Source organism: Bos grunniens, chromosome 14 (genome assembly GCF_055505025.1).
Source record: "Bos grunniens cultivar Pamir isolate PY7600 chromosome 14, Bosgru_T2T1.0, whole genome shotgun sequence".
NCBI lineage: Eukaryota > Metazoa > Chordata > Mammalia > Artiodactyla > Bovidae > Bos > Bos grunniens.
The window spans coordinates 21,877,005-21,897,507 of NC_141178.1; the positions used below are offsets into that span (position 1 = coordinate 21,877,005).

At 37.3% G+C, this 20,503-nt stretch overlaps 1 protein-coding gene across 14 annotated transcripts in view; it reads left to right on the top strand.

The window, feature by feature from the left end:
• RIMS2 (regulating synaptic membrane exocytosis 2) overlaps window positions 1-20,503 on the top strand; it is a 605,965-nt gene that overhangs the window by 508,612 nt on the left and 76,850 nt on the right. For all 14 annotated transcript variants that reach the window (XM_086336253.1, XM_086336255.1, XM_086336266.1 and 11 more), the window contains one exon: window positions 1,985-2,226. In XM_086336253.1, coding sequence (XP_086192379.1) covers window positions 1,985-2,226 — 242 coding nt within the window. The remainder of the gene's footprint in view (window positions 1-1,984; window positions 2,227-20,503) is intronic.

Here is a 20,503-nt window from a genome sequence, read left to right on the forward strand (position 1 = left end):
AACATGTTTAATTGATGCTTAATGGATGATGATGGTGGTAGCGGTGGTGGAGATAATAAGAAGGAGGAAGAGAATAATTTTTGGAGCTCTTATGTGTCTCCTACTCTGCTTAGTGCTTAAGTTTTCTCATTTATTAAATGAGGAAGTTAAGTTCCAGAAAGGGAAACAACTCTCCTAAGATTAGTCAGGAAAGCCAAAATTCAAATCCAGATTTCCTGACTCTCAGTGTAGTCCACCCTGCATATAGCCACCTAACGCTGGCTATATGAAAACCATTTTAGACATTTGACTCTCCAAAGTCTTAAAATTTATAATCATAAAGATTATTTTTTGATGCTTTTAAGTATTTACATATATATGTTGAAGGGCTTTAGCCTTATTTTATGTATTGTCTATATTCCCTAATTGCTGTCATTTCTATTTATTGAATTTTTATTTTAATCTTATTATGTCTATTCTTTAAAATAAGAAGCTACAGTGAAATATTCTCTTATAAATGAGGACCCTGAGGATCAAGTAGAAGCAATAAACTTTCTGAAGGAAGTCAGTTAAGTAGCAATAAAGCTGGAATTGTAGCGCCCATCTGTTACCTCCAAACTCTTTCTACTTTATTCTATAGTTGCTTATTGAAAAATAGCAAAATCAAACAAACTTGAAAATGATTAGTTTGTGTCACCATAGAAGGGTATACACTGTCTCCTCTCTTGCTATCTCTTGGTCTGTTTGTGCCTCATTTCTTCTTAAAACTAATATGAATGATAAAATAGTACACTCTACTGTCTTTTTAAGAAATTCACACTGAGTCTTTTCCCTCTTAAATACTTGGAGAAAATGAACATAGGTTAATACCTAAACTAACGTGTTAGGTATTCCCTGGCAGTCCAGTGGTTAGGACTCCATGCCAGGGGTGCCCAGGTTTGATTCCTAGTCCTTACTTTTCGGTAAATATTACTCTAGATAGAGGAAAAAAACTGTTTAAAAATTATTGCCTTCTGACCATATTGTAAGCTGCTAAGTCGCTTCAGTCGTGTCTGATTCTGTGCAACCCCATAGAGAGCAGCCCACCAGGCTCCACCATCCCTGGGATTCTCCAGGCAAGAACACTGGAGTGGGTTGCCATTTCCTTCTCCAATGCATGAAAGTGAAAAGTGAAAGTGAAGTTGCTCAGTCGTGTCCAACTCTTAGCGACCCCATGGACTGCAGCCCACTAGGCTCCTCCATCCATGGGATTTTCCAGGCAAGAGCACTGGAATGGGGTACTTCTCCATCGCCTTCTCTGGACCATATGGTATAGAAAACTGCTAATGACTTTTCTTTCTTTCAAATGAATACAAGAGGAAAATCTTTCCTTCATTTTTGGAATATAGACATATCAATAAATATGAAAATGTAAAGTGAAATAAATTATTTTTAATTCAAAACTAATGAAAATATCAATCCTTGTTAGAAAATTTAACAAGGTTTAGAAAAATCTTATTAATAAAATGAGAAAATTAAACAGCTACTCAGCAGTAGATGCTGTCATTTTTGCCATCTTTTTGTAAAATTTCCCCAGTCATCAAATTTCTTTTTGATAGCTGTAGTAAAGCAAATTAGAGAAGAATGGTTTGGAAACTTCTTTTTGTTGTTGTTTTTTGTTATATGACTGCCTTAAAGCATATTGCACTTGTAAGACAGTGTATTCTCTTAAATGAGCCCACTTATTTTTCACAGATCTTTTTTTCTCCCCACTGTGGCCATGCATACCAGTGTCTTCTTTGAAAGCAGAAATGAAAACATATCTGATTTTGGATACTTATGTTAAGGTTGGCCCTGAATAGTAAAACCCATTCAAGACCATGGTGTTTGAAAAATTTTAAATCCTAAAAACATGTCCCATTAATGTTATAATTGAATTATACTCCAGCTATTTCATCTAAAATACCTTTTTCTGTCTTTTCCTTTTTGCTCTTGCCATCACTTTTAATGATCCATGGGCCTACAGTGTCTTTACATCCAAAATGCAAAGCAGACAAATGGGCATCTCAGGGAAGAACATGACCAAGAGCACCAGCATCAGCGGAGACATGTGCTCGCTGGAGAAGAATGATGGCAGCCAGTCGGACACCGCAGTGGGTGCCTTGGGCACCAGCAGCAAGAAGCGACGCTCTAGCATTGGGGCCAAAATGGTAGCTATCGTTGGTCTTTCCCGGAAGAGCCGCAGTGCTTCTCAGCTCAGCCAAACGGGTAGGCATTTTTATGTTACTGTTGACTTCCTAATTGAGTTGTAATTAAAACACATAATCTTTTCTCTTACTCATTCGGCCTCAGTAATGTGTGGATGATGACAAGTACCAGAAGGAAAGGGGCGTTTTAAGCTAGTGGACCTTTCTGAAAATATAACCATGACTTTGTTTTTCAGTGATGAGCGAACCTGCTTGGAAGTGAACCTTGGTTACTGTTCTTGACATGCGCTTCACGTCTTTTCTCCTCAAGGAGGAGCTCAGCTGTGGTCCCCCTGATTTGTTTCTGGTCTTTTGCAAAGGTGCTCTGATCTGTGAGATATTTGCTTTTCTTTAGGTTCCTCAAGTTGGAACCCACCAAGTTAATTTCCACTCCCAGCAAGTTACCACGATGAAGATGACACCACATATTTTGTGTGAATAATATACTTCTTTTGTTGCTGACAACCTAACTTCTTTTTCAGTTTGTAAGCAGCATTTACCAGTTGTATCAATTTCCTCACTGCAGTTTTTACTTTCCCGGTTAACATTTCAAGCAGCAATATTCTCCAGCTGCAGGGGTGGAGGAATTTTCTGCTGATGGGGAAGATATTCAAAGCTTTACTATTCGAAAATTCAGTCTCTAAATCACATCTGCAAAAATAAATTAAATACCACCCTCCTAACTCAGAAAAACCACTGTTAGCAATTAAGAATTTATTTGTGAGTCAAAGCAATGTCTTTTTTCAAATGGGTGTTGATAATTAAACATTCAGTCCCTGGTATCTGGGAAATAATAGCATATCTTCTACTTAACACACAAACAAAAGCATGTAATGTGGTGTTTCTTTTACAGCAAATAAATTATAGGCAAATGGATTAAATCTCATTTATGTCTGAATACTATGGTTCTGGTACAGAGAAGTCAGGACATAAGTCTGCAACACAGAAGAATTTAAGGGTACGTTAGTTCCTGGACCCGCCTAATCTTGTTTTTACAAACTATACCAGTGACTCTGGATTTTGAGCCTTATATAATAATATTATATTGAAATAAGATTTTGATGGCTTCCCTATATCCTGATTGTAACTTACTATATTTACTGTGATTATGTTAGAATTATTATTTAATGTTTAATTTTTAATTTATGTTCAATGTTAATTTAGAGTTTAATTTTTTACTTAGTGTTTTAAAATGTTATTTTGTGTTTTAATATAGAATTAGGGATTTAGTGTATGGACAGAGAGATCATATCTAAATGACTTTTTTAATTGCTAATATTTATACATACATAATTAACTGTGTTGTGCTAAAATGATAGATGTTGGCCTTTTGAAGTTGAGAGGTTTCTTTCTCTAGCAGTTAGAACTTTATTGCATTTTTCTATTTAAAACTTACATTTGTAAACCTAAAACTGCTCTAAAAATAAAGTCTATTAATTGTTTTAAATGAAGAACCTAAAATAGACTCTAATAAGACTACAAGCTAGAGAATATGTGGTGTTAAACTAAATAATTAATTCTGTTCATTTGAGGGTTTTGGATAAATATTGAACACTTATTGTGTGCCAGGCAAATTGAGAACACAGATGATTCAGAAATCATTTATAACCTGAATTGCTTATACTCTAGTAGAAGATATATACTTAAACAGATTACTTCAAAATCCTGTGTCAGGGACTTCCCTGTGGCCCAGTGGTTAAGACTGTCTTCCCATACTGAATGTGCAGTGTTGATCCCTGGCCAAGGAACTAAGATCCCACATACCTTGAGGCCAGTCAGTCACACAATTTAGTGATGGGTTTGATGTGGGGAGGTGAAGGAGAGAAGATTCTAAGGTGATTCTCATGTTTCTGGCTTGCATCCACGGATGGATGGTTATAGTGCTATTAATGGATATTGGAAGCATAAAAGAAGGAGTAGGTTGGGATAAGAAGGGTGAGTCCTTCAATTTAGGACACTTTGAATCTGAGATATCTATGTAATATCCAAGTAGAAATGTCTAGAACATATTTAAATACATACTTCTAAAGCTCATGTCAGAACCAGAGATATAAATGTGAGAATCATAAAGTTTAGAGGTTGCTTGAAACCATGAACATGGGTGAGATTGCCCAAAAAGAACACTACAGATAAAAGAGCAGTAGATGAAGAAAATACTTTGTGCAAGATTAACTTTTTAGAACTGGACAGAGAAAGAGGAGCCGGTGAAGACCAAGGAGATATTACCATGAAGAAAGAACAAATACTATAAGAGAGCTGTGTCACAGAAACTAAGAATGTAGATTTGAAGAGAAAATGGTCAGTATTTCTCAATGATCAATTTCATTCTTTGTAGTTTGGGCATTAATATCCCATATATCTTTCCTTGACAGTATTTTATTTAATGATAGAGCTCTGTTGACCATACACTGATTTGGTTTTTATCTTCAGAAACACTGTGATACTGGCAGATTTTAAAAATGTAGTTTTTCCTTGTTATATCCTATAGCCCCTTTTTACATATATAGCATAGCAGAAAATAACGTGTTTCTTTTTGTTATGGTCTTCATTGGTATTCAGTGACATTGTAATGGTTAAAATTTTTATCGTCTTAAAATATGTAATTATTCCTATCTGCGCACTGTATAGCTTTGACCTGTATTGACAATAGAATTCAGAGTATCTCTCACTTTAAAGCCCAAGTTTAACTGTAGAATAGCCAACAGAGATAGTTTGGTAATTATTGAACTCCAAACTTTCATTGGGTTTCTAAATTCTGTATTTATGTGTATATGTTTCAAGTAAGATTTTTATGTTGTCTTTTCTTTAAAAATACAGTAATAAGCTCTAACAGTGTTTAAAACTGAAATCTTCAAATTTATTACCTAAACTTTGATCATATGATAGCATTATCTAAAACAATGAATGGATTTGTGATGCTGGATCTTACATTAGATCCTTTGTTTTGATTTTCCTGGCCTCTTTGTGGAAATCTGCATGTACTTAAGTTGTAGAGTTATCACTTAATGAATGATATATCATACATAATGCCTTCAGCTTCTTAAAATGATATTTATCATCATAAAATTAAATATCATTTTACCAGTATGAATTTTCAAGATGAGATAAAGACTGCTTGCTTGACTTCTGAAGAGTAGAAAGCTCAGCAAAATAGTATCTTTCTAAAGAATGTTGAAATTATTCTGAATTATATCAGTAATCATACATAAATAATAATTGGTGAAGGGGAAACCATTTATAGAGATATGTTGGTTCATACACATAGTAGCTAACTCATATCTCTCTTTTATCCCCGTGCTATTTTGTATCCTTTGACTGCTAAATGGAAACTCGCCATTCTTAAAGCTTAAATATATCTTGCTAAACATCACAACCTTGTAGAAAGTGCATGGAGTGAATAAGGAGACTTGGTTGCTATTGCTTACCCTGGGTTATATAAGATATCAAATATGGCCTCTTAAAAAAACCTACCCAACATATCTGAGTCATAGAATGTTCATCTGACATATGGAATTAACACCTGCTGTCCTAACAGGGTTTTTATAAGATCATACTTTAAATGTATAAGAAAGTGCTTTCAGCACTTAAAAATCACTTTGCAGATGTAAGCTATCAGTAGCAAATTCAGCCTCATATGGGGAATCAGGAATTCTATTTTAGACATGTTGATTTTGAGATGCCCATTAAACATCTAAGTACAGTTATATGTTTAATTAGATATGCAACTGTAGTCTAGTAGGTCAAGCTAAACATGTAATTTGGGAGTAATCAGCAGGTAATATTTAAAGCTGTGGCACTAGATAATATTGCTTAGTGTAATTTGAATCAAGAAGAAAACTATAATAAAAACAGAGCCATGTTATATACCAACATTTAGAAGTCAGGAAGAGTCCATTAAAGGAAACTAAAGAGAGAGCAGCCATTTGAGAAAATGAAAAAGAAGAATATGGTATCTTAGAAACCAAAGGAAGGAACTATTTTAAGGAAGATGATCACCTCTGTCAAGTGCTTCTGGTAATTCAGATAAGGTGAAGACTGGGAGTTGACCATTGGATTTCACATGATGGAGGAATTTGGCAAACCTTGACAAACCTTGCAATGGAGGACAAAGCCTGATTTAAGCAGGTTAACAAAAATGAGAAAGGAGGTAGAGACTGTGAGAATAATTTCCAGAATAAAAGTTATAACACATGGACTTCCCTGACCTGCCAGTGGGTTCAGGAGGATTCCACATGCCGCCAGGCACCTGAGCCTGTGTGCAGCAACTGCTGAGCCCTTGCTCCCCAGCAAGAGAAACCACCTCAGTGGGAAGCCCACACACCTCGACACAGTAGACCCTGTTCTCAGCAATGAGAGGATGCCTGCACACAGCAGCAGAGACCTGGTGCAGCCAAAAATAAAATGAGTGAATAGAATCAATTAAAAATAAACAAATGCGACTGATCCTTTAAAGCAATTTTTAACACCTAATACTTATGGAGCACTTTCACGTGCTAGGCAGTTTTGGGGGGCACTTTACATGTAAGTCACACAACAATGTTATGAAGAAAGAATTAATTACTATTACCCTCATTTTACAGATGAGGAAACTAATGTAGGCAAAAAGAGTAAGTTCCCCAAGTTTACTCAACTGGTGAGGGTCAAAGTTGGGATTGAAATGCAGGCAGTATATTCATTCTTCATTCTTAATTATTCTGTTATAGTCTAGACTAGCACTGTTCAATAGAACTGTTAGCTTTTTGGCAAGTTCTGCATCTGCTTTATCCAATACAACATGTGGCTCTTGATCACTTTCTATGTGGCTTCTGTGACTAACTAATACATTTTAAATTTGTATAATTTTAATTTAAGTAGGCACATATGACTGATGACTACTGTGTTGGTGCAAATAAAAACAATTTCTAGAATTTTGATTTAAAAAAGAAAATAAAAAAATAGGACTATAGCTTGGAAGAAATAGAGTCAAAGAAGAGTTTTTGCCTTTTTAATAACAGAGGGGATACTTCTGGGGAATACTGAGTAGGTGAGAGGGTTTCAGATCCAGAGCTGAAGCAAAGATCAGCTGTTATCACCCGTGGCCACTCAGGGATCTCGACTCTTTTCACCTTGTAGTAATTTCTAAGCTCATGTAGTACTTTTTATTTCCTCTAATTGTAACATTTAGTCATTGTAATCATTTGTATATTTGTTTATCTCTTGGCTAGACTATTTTTGTTTTCTTATTTTGTACCTCCTTCTCAGTGTCTGCTCATATCAAATAAACTGATCTCCAATGAAAGGCCCATATACTTCTTTGGAGTTCATGATGAAGTTCTCTGAAAATGGTGGAACTAATTTTTGTCTTTTAGCCTAAAAGACAGAAAAAGAAATTAAGCACTACCATACTTAATATATGGCTTTACCCTAGTTTTCTCAGTTGGTCTGAGTGTAAGTCAGGTGTCATATGCCTTTTTGGAGGTGTTAGTTCCGTTATCCCTGAGAAAGTGGGCGAGAGGCTTACAGAGATTGCAAGAGGCTTGCAAAGAAACTGAATTGAGTATACTACCAATACTGCGACTACACGAAAAAGGTAGACCTGAAAATTCTAACCTTATGTCAAGCTTTTCATTAGGTGCGGATGAAGCAAATGCAGTGACACTCTAAGATCTGACAAGTCCCTAAAAATTGTAAGTTCTCAGGAAAATTAATAAAATACAGATTTATAGCCACTATTATTAATGATGAACTTTATATTTATACTTTATATGATCTACGGTGTTTCTTTATGAAGTTTCTTTTTCAACTATGACATTATTAAAACTAAGTATGAGAAACCTGAATTCGGAACCAGACCCTCGAATTGCTCTGTTTATTAGCTAACATAATGCCAGCTGCTTTAAAATATAAACTGTGAAAATTTAATACAAAAGAAGTTTATTCATTGAGCAGATACCAGTCCAAATATCAGTTATTCCCAGTGGGCAGTGGCCTGCCCTGTGGTCGCTCAGAGTTGGAGGCTCTTTTCGTCTCGTGGCTCTGCCCTCTTGTAGGGCCTTGGAGCCCTGTGTATTCAGCCAGCACGTGGGAAAGTGTTTATGAGCAAGAACTGGAAATAGTGAGCTCACTTCTGCTTGTATTTCATTGGCTGCAACTCAGTCACAAGATATTGGAAAATGGGAGGTTAGGAAATGTAGTCCAGGGAGTGCTCAGGAAAAAGAAGAAACAGTTTTGTAAGCAAACCAGTATTTTTAAAAACTAAAATGAATATTACTTCAAACATTTTTCTTGACAGGATAAAGTATTAATTTGCCATTTGAATAATGACTTACAAATATTTATTGCATTGTAGTATTTTAAAATATTTGTATATTATTTTACGTATTCAAAAAGTAAATATATTTGTTTTTAATTTTTTTACTGAAATGGATGTAATATTTTAAAGATTTTAAACAACTTGTCTAGTGTGTAATTCCAAAAGGCTTAAAACTTCTGTTCTCAGTTCAGTTCAGTCGCTCAGTCATGTCCAACTCCTTGCGACCCCATGAACCACAGCATACCAGGCCTCCCTGTCCATCACCAACTCCCAGAGTCCACCCAAACCCATATCCATCGAGTCGGTGACGCCATCCAACCATCTCATCCTCTGTCATTCCCTTCTCCTCCTGCCCTCAATCTTTCCCAGCATCAGGGTCTTTTCCAGTGAGTCAGCTCTTCACATCAGGTGGCCAAAGTATTGGAGTTTCAGCTTCAATATCAGTCCTTCCAATGGACACCCACAACTGATCTCCTTTAGGATGGACTGGTTGGATCTCCTTGCAGTCCAAGGGACTCTCAAGAGTCTTCTCCAACACCACAGTTCAAAAGCATTAATTCTTCAGTGCTCAGTCTTCTTTATAGTCCAACTCTCACATCCATACATGACCACAGGAAAAACCATAGCCTTGACTAAACGGATCTTTGTTGGCAAAGTCATGTCTCTGCTTTTTAATATGCTGTCTAGGTTGGTCATAACTTTCCTTCCAAGGAGTAAGTGTCTTTTAATTTCATGGCTGCACTCACCATCTGCAGTGATTTTGGAGCTCAGAAAAATTAAGTCAGCCACTGTGTCCACTGTTTCTCCATCTATTTGCCATGAAGTGATGGGACCAGATTCCATGATATTAGTTTTCTGAATGTTGAGCTTTAAGCCAACTTTTTCACTCTCCTCTTTCACTTTCATCAAGAGGCTCTTTAGTTCTTCTTTACTTTCTGCCATAAGGGTGGTGTCATCTGCATATTTGAGGTTATTGATATCTCTCCTGGCAATCTTGATTCCAGCTTGTTCCTCCAGCCCAGCGTTTCTCATGATGCACTCTGTTCTAGTATATAATAATTCTAAGTGAATGTTTGCTAAATTCACAAGTGTATTAAGAGATAACTTTGTAATAATGAAGAATAATGTAGATGTTAAATAGTAGTACTGTCTCCTTATGCCATTAGAAATCCCAAACTAACACTAAAGGATACATAACATGTTAAGCTAACAAAAAATGTGACTTTAACACTAAATTTAGGCATATTTCTCACCACTGAAATTATAATGCTTTAGCACTTATAATTCTACGAGCCATTATTAATTAAAAGTCATGCCACTATTTGTCATTTGCTAATAAGCTTAAGTGGTTCAAATGTTACAGATGAGGCAAACAAAGTATTTCTTATAAGTGAAAGCTGTTATTAGCATAAGTTATGTTAAAGTACTTCTGTAGCAAACTAGGATCAACAAGTGGCTGCGGAAGAGCAATTTTATTGTTACTGAAATTAATTTAACATATCTTAAATTTAAACTGAATTTCATATCTTTTTAAAATTTGTTTTTAATTGAAGCATATTTGCTTTACAACATTGTGTTGGTTTCTGCCATACAACATCGTGAATCAGCCACAAGTATATATATGTCCCCCCCCTCTTGAGCCTCCCTCCCACCCCACACCCATCCCATCCTTCTAGGTTGTCAGAGAGCACAGGGTTGAGCTCTCTGTTAGACAGCAGCTTCCCACTAGCTATCTGTTTGACATATGGTAATGTTTATGTTTAAACGCTACTCTCCCAATACGGCCCACCGTCTCCCCTCACTGTGTCCACAACCTGTTCTCTGTGTCTGTGTCTCTATCCCTGCCCTGCAGATAGGTTCAGCAGTACCATTTGTTCTACAAAATTTCACTTTCAATTTTTTTGCCTGAGCAATCGCTCAGTCATATCTTACTCTTTGAGACTCCATGGACTGTAGCCTACAAGGCTTCTCTGTCGGTGGGGCTTCTCCAGGCAAGAATTCTGGAGTGGGTTGCTTTGCCTTCCGCCAGGGGATCTTCCAAACCCAGGTATCAAACCCAGGTCTCCCACATTGCAGGTGGGTTCTTTACCATCTGAGCCACCAGGGAAGCCCAAGAATACTGGGAGTGGGTAGCCTGTTCCTTCTCCAGGAGATCTTCCTGACCCAGGAATCGAACCAGGGTCTCCCGCATTGCAGGAGAATTCTTTACCAGCTGAGCTACCAGGGAAGCCCAATGGTGGTAAAATATACATAACATAGAATTTACCATTGACCACTTAACCATTTTTAAATGGCATTAAATTCAGTGACATTAATACCTTCATACTGCTTTGCTACCATTATCACCATCCATCTCCAGAACTCTTTTAATCTTGTAAAACTGAAATAATTCCCTATTTGCTTTTTCCCCCAGCTTCTGACAATCACCATTCTATTTTCTGTCTCTGTGAATTTGATGACTTTAGGTACATAATATAAGTGGAATGGTATAGTGATTGTCCTTTTGTGACTGGCTTATTTCACTTTGCATAATGTCCTTCAAGTTCACCAATGTTGTAACATATGTCAGAATTTCCTTCCTTTTTAAGGCTGGATAATATTCCATTGTATTTTTTTTTTCACAGAAAACTAGTCAATCTAATCACACTGGGACCACAGCCTTGTCTAACTCAATGAAACTAAGCCATGCCCGTGGGGCAACCCAAGATGGGCGGGTCACGGTGGAGAGATCTGATAGAATGTGGTCCACTGGAGAAGGGAATGGCAAACCACTTCAGTGTTCTTGCCTTGAGAACCCCATGAACAGTATGAAAAGGCAAAATGATAGGATACTGAAAGAGAAAGTCCCCAGGTCAGTAGGTGCCCAATATGCTACTGGAGATCAGTGGAGAAATAACTCCAGAAAGAATGAAGGGATGGAGCCAAAGCAAACACAATACTCAGCTGTGGATGTGACTGGTGATAGAAGCAAGGTCCGATGCTATAAACAGCAATATTGCATAGGAACCTGGAATGTCAGGTCCATGAATCAAGGCAAATTGGAAGTGGTCAAACAGGAGATGGCAAGAGTGAATGTCGACATTGTAGGAATCAGTGAACTGAAATGGACTGGAATGGGTGAATTTAACTCAGATGACCACTATATCTACTACCGTGGGCAGGAATCCCTCAGAAGAAATGGAGTAGTCATCATGGTCAACAAAAGAGTCCGAAATGCAGTACTTGGATGCAATCTGAAAAACGACAGAATGATCTCTGTTCGTTTCCAAGGCAAACCATTCAGTATCACAGTAATCCAAGTCTATGCCCCAACCAGTAACACTGAAGAAGCTGAAGTTGAATGGTTCTATGAAGACCCACAAGACCTTTCAGAACTAACACCCAAAAAAGATGTCCTTTTCATTATAGGGGACTGGAATGCAAAAGTAGGAAGTCAAGAAACACCTGGAGTAACAGGCAAATTTGGCCTTGGAATATGGAATGAAGCAGGGCAAAGACTAATAGAGTTTTGCGAAGAAAATGCACTGGTCATAACAAACACCCTCTTCCAACAACACAAGAGAAGACTCTATACATGGACATCACCAGATGGTCAACACCAAAATCAGATTGATTGTATTCTTTGCAGCCAAAAATGGAGAAGCTCTATACAGTCAGCAAAAACAAAACCAGGAGCTGACTGTGGCTCAGACCATGAACTCCTTATTGCCAAATTCAGACTTAAATTGAAGAAAGTAGGGAAAACCACTAGACCATTCAGCTATGACCTAAATCAAATCCCTTATGATTATACAGTGGAAGTGAGAAATAGATGTAAGGGCCTAGATCTGATAGATGGAGTGCCTGATAAACTATGGAATGAGGTTCGTGACATTGTACAGGAGACAGGGATCAAGACCATCCCCATGGAAAAGAAATGCAAAACAGCAAAATGGCTGTCTGGGGAGGCCTTACAAATAGCTGTGAAAAGAAGAGAAGCAAAAAGCAAAGGAGAAAAGGAAAGATATAAACATCTGAATGCAGAGTTCCAAAGAATAGCAAGAAGAGATAAGAAAGCCTTCTTCAGCAATCAATGCAAAGAAATAGAGGAAAACAACAGAATGGGAAAGACTAGAGATCTCTTCAAGAAAATCAAAGACATCAAAGGAACATTTCATGCAAAGATGGGCTCAATAAAGGACAGAAATGGTATGGACCTAACAGAAGCAGAAGATATTAAGAAGAGATGGCAAGAATACACAGAAGAACTGTACAAAAAAGACCTTCACGACCCAGATAATCACGATGGTGTGGTCACTGATCTAGAGCCAGACATCCTGGAATGTGAAGTCAAGTGGGCCTTAGAAAGCATCACGATGAACAAAGCTAGTGGAGGTGATGGAATTCCAGTTGAGCTATTGCAAATCCTGAAAGATGATGCTGTGAAAGTGCTGCACTCAATATGCCAGCAAATTTGGAAAACTCAGCAGTGGCCACAGGACTGGCAAAGGTCAGTTTTCATTCCAATCCCAAAGAAAGGCAACGCCAAAGAATGCTCAAATACTGCACAATTGCACTCATCTCACATGCTAGTAAAGTAATGCTCAAAATTCTCCAAGCCAGGCTTCAGCAATATGTGAACCGTGAACTTCCTGATGTTCAAGCTGGTTTTAGAAAAGGCAGAGGAACCAGAGATCAAATTGCCAACATCCGCTGGATCATGGAAAAAGCAAGAGAGTTCCAGAAAAGCATCTATTTCTGCTTTATTGACTATGCCAAAGCCTTTGACTGTGTGGATCACAATAAACTGTGGGAAATTCTTCAAGAGATGGGAAGACCAGACCACCTGATCTGCCTCTTGAAAAATTTGTATGCAGGTCAGGAAGCAACAGTTAGAACTGGCCATGGAACAACAGACTGGTTCCAAATAGGAAAAGGAGTTCGTCAAGGCTGTATATCGTCACCCTGTTTATTTAACCTATATGCAGAGTACATCATGAGAAACACTGGACTGGAAGAAACACAAGCTGGAATCAAGATTGCCGGGAGAAATATCAATAACCTTAGATATGCAGATGACACCACCCTTTTATGGCAGAAAGTGAAGAGGAACTCAAAAGCCTCTTGATGAAAGTGAAAGAGGAGAGTGAAAAAGTTGGCTTAAAGCTCAACATTCAGAAAACAAAGATCATGGCATCCGGTCCCATCACTTCATGGGAAATAGATGGGGAAACAGTGGAAATAGATGGGGAAACAGTGGAAACAGTGTCAGACTTTATTTTTCTGGGCTCCAAAATCACTGCAGATGGTGACTGCAGCCATGAAATTAAAAGGCGCTTACTCCTTGGAAGGAAAGTTATGACCAACCTAGATAACATATTCAAAAGCAGAGACATTACTTTGCCAACAAAGATTCGTCTAGTCAAGGCTATGGTTTTTCTTGTGGTCATGTATGGATGTGAGAGTTGGACTGTGAAGAAGGCTGAGTGCCGAAGAATTGATGCTTTTGAACTGTGGTGTTGGAGAAGACTCTTGAGAGTCCCTTGGACTGCAAAGAGATCCAACCAGGCCATTCTGAAGGAGATCAGCCCTGGGATTTCTTTGGAAGGAATGATGCTAAAGCTGAAACTCCAGTACTTTGGCCACCTGATGCGAAGAGTTGACTCATTGGAAAAGACTCTGATGCTGGGAGGGATTGGGGCAAGAGGAGAAGGGGACGACAGAGGATGAGATGGCTGGATGGCATCACTGACTCGATGGACGTGAGTCTCAGTGAACTCCGGGAGTTGGTGATGGACAGGGAGGCCTGGCGTGCTGCGATTCATGGGGTTGCAGAGAGTCGGACACGACTGAGCGACTGATCTGATCTGATCTGATGCTAAATCTATTTTTAATTTTTTAAGGAGCCATCATATTGTTTTCCATAGCAACTACACCTTTTATATCACCACCATTGATACACAAGGGTTCCATTTTCTCTACATCCTTATTAACACTTGTTATTTTTTGATAATAGCCATTGTAATGGGTGTGAAGTAGTCTCTACTGTAGTTTGGATTTCTATTTCCCTAATGATTAGTGATATTGAGCATCTTTTCATGAGCTTATTGGCTACTTGTATATCTTCTTTGTAGAAATGTCCATTTGCGTTCTTTGCCCATTTTTTTTTAAATCAAAGAATAATTGACATATAACATTATATTAGTTTCAAGTGCACAACATGAAATTCAGTCTTTTTATATGTTGTGAGATTATCACTACAGTAAGTCTAGTTAACATCTATCACCTTATATAGTTACAGAATTTTTTTCCTGGAGTGAGAATTTTTAAGAGTTAATCTCTTCCAAAACTATGTTAAATAATAGTGGTGAGAGTGGGCACCCTTTTCTTGTTCCTGATTTTAGAGGAAATGCTTTCAGTTTTTCACCATTAAGAATGTTTTCTATGGGTTTGTTCTATATGGCTTTTATTATATTGGTGTATAGTCCTTCTATGCCTACTTTCTGAAGAGTTTTTATCATAAATGGGTGTTGAATTTTGTCAAAAGTTTTCTCTGTATCTCTTGAGATGATCATATGGTTTTTATCTTTCAGTTTGTTAATATGGTGTATCACATCGATTGATTGCATATGTTGAAGAATCCTTGCATCCCTGGGATAAAGCCCATTTGATCATGATATATGATCCTTTTAATTTGTTGTTGGATTCTGTTTGCTAGAATTTTGTTGAGGATTTTTGCATCCATGTTCATCAGTGATAGTGACATTGGTGTGTAATTTTCTTATTTTGTGGTATCCTTGTCCGCTTTTGACATCAGGGTAATGGTGGCCTCATAGAATGGATTTGGGAGTTTTCCTTCCTTTGCAAGTTACTGAAAGAGTTTGAGCAGGATATATGTTAACTCTTCTCTAAACTTTTGGTAGAATTTGCTTGTGAAGCCATCTGGCCCTGGAATTTTGTTTGTTGGAAGATTTTTGATTACCGTTTCAATTTCCATGTTTGTGATTGGTCTGTTCATGTTTTCTGTTTCTTCCTGGTTCCATTTTGGAAGGTTATACTTTTGTAAGAATTTGTCCATTTCTTCCAGATTGTCCATTTTATTGCCATATAGTTGCTCATAGGAGTCCTTATGATCCTTTGTATTTCTGTGTTGTCTGTTGTAACTTCTTCCTCATTTCTTATTTTATTGATTTGAATCTTCTCCCTTTTTTCTTGATGAGTCTAGTTAACAGTTTGTCAATTTTGTTTATCTTCTCAAAGAATCAGCTTTTAGTTTTATTGATCTTTGCTATTGTCTCCTTCATTCCTTTTTCATTTATTTCTGCTCTGATCACTCATTATTAGAGAAATGCAGATCAAAGCTACAATGATGTATCATTTCATACCAGTCAGAATGGCCATCATCAAAAAGTTCACAAACAATAAATGCTGGAGAGGGTCTGCAGAAAAGGGAACCCTCTTGCACTGTTGGTGGGAATGCAAATTGATACAATTCACTGTGGAGAACAGTATGGAAATTCCTTAAAAAGCTAGGAATAAAACTACCATATGGCCCACAATCCCACTACTGGGCCTATACCCTAAGGAAACCATAACTGAAAAAGACACATGTACCCTAATGTTCATTGCAGCTAGGACATGGAAGCAACCTAGATGTCCATTGACAGATGAATGGATAAAGAAGGTATGGTACATATCCACAGTGGGATAATTCTCCCCTATAAAAAGGAATGCATTTGAGTCAGTTCTAATGAGGTGGTCTAACCTAGAACCTATTATACAAAGTGAAGTAAGTCAGAAAGAGAAAGACAAATATCATATATTAATGCATATATATGGAATCTAGAAAGATGGTGTTGATGAACCTATCTATAGGGCAGAGATAGAGATGCAGACAGAGAGAACAGGCTTTTGGATACAGTCTGGTGTTGATGAACCTATCTATAGGGCAGCAATAGAGATGCAGACAGAGAGAACAGACTTTTGGTTACAGTCCAAAAGAGAGGTGGGATGATTTAAGAGAGTAGCATAGAAACCTATACATTAACATATATAGCCAGGCAGGGGGAATTTGCTGTATGACACAGGGAACCCAATCTCTAATTGGACTATTTTGTTTTAATGGCAGAAAAATATAAGCCTGTTTTTAGATTCTTAAGTCACTTGTGTATTAATAACATTTTGTATATAACTTATTTAAATTTCTCTGAATCCCATTGGATTGTAAATCCTTGATGGTAGGTACCCATCTCATTCATTTTTATATCTATGGTACCTAAGATAACAGTTGATATCTAGTAACTACTCAGTACATGTTTGAATGAATGAATGAATGAATGAATGATTTAGTACATCTTTGTTATAGATATTAATAAAATAACTTAAAACTATGTTGCTCCAGATGTTAAACTATTGCAGTGAAGTTTTTAAAGCTACAAATAATCATTAAATATATGTGAAATATTTCTTATTTCTCATCTCACATTCTAGTGTTTTGTTATTATTTATGGAAAGAATAGCAGAATTTGTGAAAGATATTAGGGAACTATCCATTTACATCTATAAATGAAAATTATCTTGCATTATCCCTTTCCAAGCATAAATATTATACTCTTAATCAAATTATTAAAAATTTGCTAATGAATTCTATGGTATTTTAATAATTTCCTTAAACCACAGACATTACTGTACATTTATTATGCTACTTACTGTTCCCATTAAGTAAACATTTTTATCACTCTTTGCAAGGAAGGCATCTTAGTGGGCACTGTGAAAGATAAAACTTCACAAAGTGGAGTCCCTATTCTCTCATAGCTTTTTTATTTGTTCTTAAAATCTGTTGAAAAAAAATGAGTTGTAAGCCTGAATAAATATAAAACAAGTTGGAACATGATAAAGACAAGCAAGAGGTACAAAGAATATTCTATAACAGCATGTAGCAGAATGGAGAAAAAGATTTTAAAGTTTTAGATACTGGATCCCATCTCTGCTACTTGGGCATGTCACTTACCCTCTTTAAACCTCTACTTCCTCAGCTGTATAGATAGTGGAATCTATCTTCCTACCTCATGAAGTTGTTATAAGCACTTATGAAAGCACTTAAAATGTTGTCCAACAAGTTCTCAATAAGTGGAGGCTGCAACTGTTAATATTATTAACATTAGTTTAGCTGTTATTATTAATATTATCATGTAATCATTAGTGTAGCCATGGAAAATTACTTTCAACATTGATGCTAAATAACAGTTGATCTAAGCCTTGAATTTTTAATGTTGTTTAAACTCATGAAGATGCTGAAATAAACAGGTACATTTCAGACATGGTCAATATTAGACCCAGAGCTATGAAAATGCAGTTTTTGTATGAGCAGAGCAAATAGTAGTTGATATAGTGGGAGATTACATGAGCGATATAGATTGGTGCAAGATTACAAAAAACTTAAAGCCAAGCGAAAGAGTTTAAACCATACAGTTGGCAGTAGGGAGCTATTGCAGGGTTTGAAGCACGGTCATGACAATCAGGGGCTTCCCTGGTAGCTCAGCTGGTAAAGAATCTGCCTGCAATGTAGGAGACACCTGTTCAATTCCTGGGTAGGAAGATCCCCTGGAGAAGGGATAGGCTACCCACTCCAGTATTCTCAGGTTTCCCTGGCAGCTCAGATGGTAAAGAATCCGCCTGCACTGAGGGAGACCTGGGTTCGATCCCTGGGTTGGGAAGATCACATGGAGGAGGGCATGACAACTCTGTATGTTCTTGCCTAGAGAATCCCCATGGACAGAGATGCCTGGTGGGCTACAGTCCATGGGATCACAGAGTCAGACACGACTGAGCAACTAAGCACAGCACAGCATGACAATCAGCTGAAAAGATTTTGTCAGTAAAGACTTGAGATCAAAAATAAGAGACAGTTTTATTAGTTTAGAGCAGAGATGATGCAGGCCTAATTAGTGGTGTATTAGTTTCTGTTGCTACCTTAAGAAATTACCACAAATGAACATAGCTACCTAAAACAGTGGAAATTTACCATTCTGTCAGAAGGCTAGGTTAGCTGGGCTGGTTTCTTTGCTGTGTGTCTTATAAGACCAAAATCAAGGTATCACCAATATTGGGCTTTCATTTAAAGGCTCAGGAGAAGATTGTTTTTCTAAGTTCATTCAGGTTGTTGGCAGAATTCAGTTCCTTTCCATTGTAAGACTAAGGTTTCCATTTTCTTTGGCACTTGACCCCCTTCCTTGTCGAGACAGCAACATACACTGAATCTTTCCTGTGCCTCTTATCTCTCTGCATACCCATTCAGCTGCATGTGCTGCCAGATGAAGTTCTCTGCTTTTAAAAGCTCATGTAATTAGACTGAGCCTATTTAGATGATCCAGGACATCTCTCTGTTTTAAGCTCCTTAACCTTAATTACATCCTCGGGGTGCCTTTTGCAATATAATGTGACGTGTTTCTAGGTTCCAGAGGACAGTGCATGGACATCTTTAGGGGTGATTTTTCCTATGATGATAGTGGATGGAGACAGATAAGTGGGGAGATTCAAGAAATACTGCAAATATTTTTAAATGATTATTTACATCCTATGTGCTTCCTGAGAGTTGATGCAAAAGGGAAATAAAAGTTAATTTTCACAATTTATAGTATCTGACCAAAGAACACATACCAGTTATTAAAGATGTCAGCCTTTTTCCCAATAGAAAATTAAGAAAAGTCTGTCTATCATTTTAAAAATGTAATTAGCAATAGCGTAGTTTGATCATGTTAATTTTCACAACCTGAGATGTATAATTTATCATCTCATTTCACATACTAGAAAACTGAGACTTACAATTTGCATGGAGAACAGATATAGTCCAAAGCCGGCACTCTTATGTGGCCCCACTGCTAACATAATGTTTTTATAAGTAGTTCTTTTCATATTATTGCTGCTGCTGCTGCTGCTAAATCACCTCAGTCGTGTCCGACTCTGTGCGACCCCATAGACAGCAGCCCACCAGGCTCCCCCGTCCCTGGGATTCTCCAGGCAAGAACACTGGAGTGGGTTGCCATTTCCTTCTCCAATGCATGAAAGTGAAAAGTGAAAGTGAAGTCGCTCAGTCGTGTCCGACTCTTAGCGACCCCATGGATTGCAGCCTACCAGGCTCCTCTGTCCATGGGATTTTCCAGTCAAGAGTACTGGAGTAGGGTGCCATTGCCTTCTCCGTTTCATTAGGGGGAGGGAAAAGTTCTCTTCACAATAAAGGTTTCTCAAGGAACTACTTTAATTTAATATAGGTTTTATTTAATGTAATTGGACATTATTTGAAGATGTAAATAGCCAAATAATTAGATTGTACATCCTAGTGATCAGTAAAGGCCTAGTAAACAGCTAAACCATAATGAGTCTAATTGTAAGCTGAGCAGCACATATTAAGGAAGAGAAATCTTTTAATTTTATTAAAATTAAGTGCTTTATAGTTTTTGAACACAGAGTATAAACAGTATTAAAATGTAATTTAAAGTAAAGCCCATTTTTAATGAAATTCCCACACACCCTGAAAAGATCTGTGGAGCTACAATATGCCTTTCCTTCAGTGGGTCCTGTTCCTATTACCCACCTGGAAGACTTCCAAAGAGACAGTTGCAGGTATTTGTTAGAAATGTAATACAGCCCTAAGCAGTGTAAAATTCTACTAGGCGTAAGGATCATTTGTTTTTGCAACATGTGAAAGAAGGTAGGAGTGCTGACTCACTGTCCCCTTGGACTTTTAAAGCTCTTTGCTGTAACAGACATTATAGAATGAAAAACACGAAGACAGAATCCATATTTCCTCTCTGATGCTGCTCTAAGACAGATCCTTCTAACTTTTTATTGTATGACTTTCTTTAAAACGGACACTCCTATTTCACTGTCTTATAGTATCTTATATTGTTATTTAATAAATATGCATTAAAATTCTTCTCTATGGCAGACAGCAGAGTTTATATGAATAACTGGGATCCTCCTCGCATGGTTTTCATGTTCCAGTGGGAAAGACAAGACTTAACAAAAT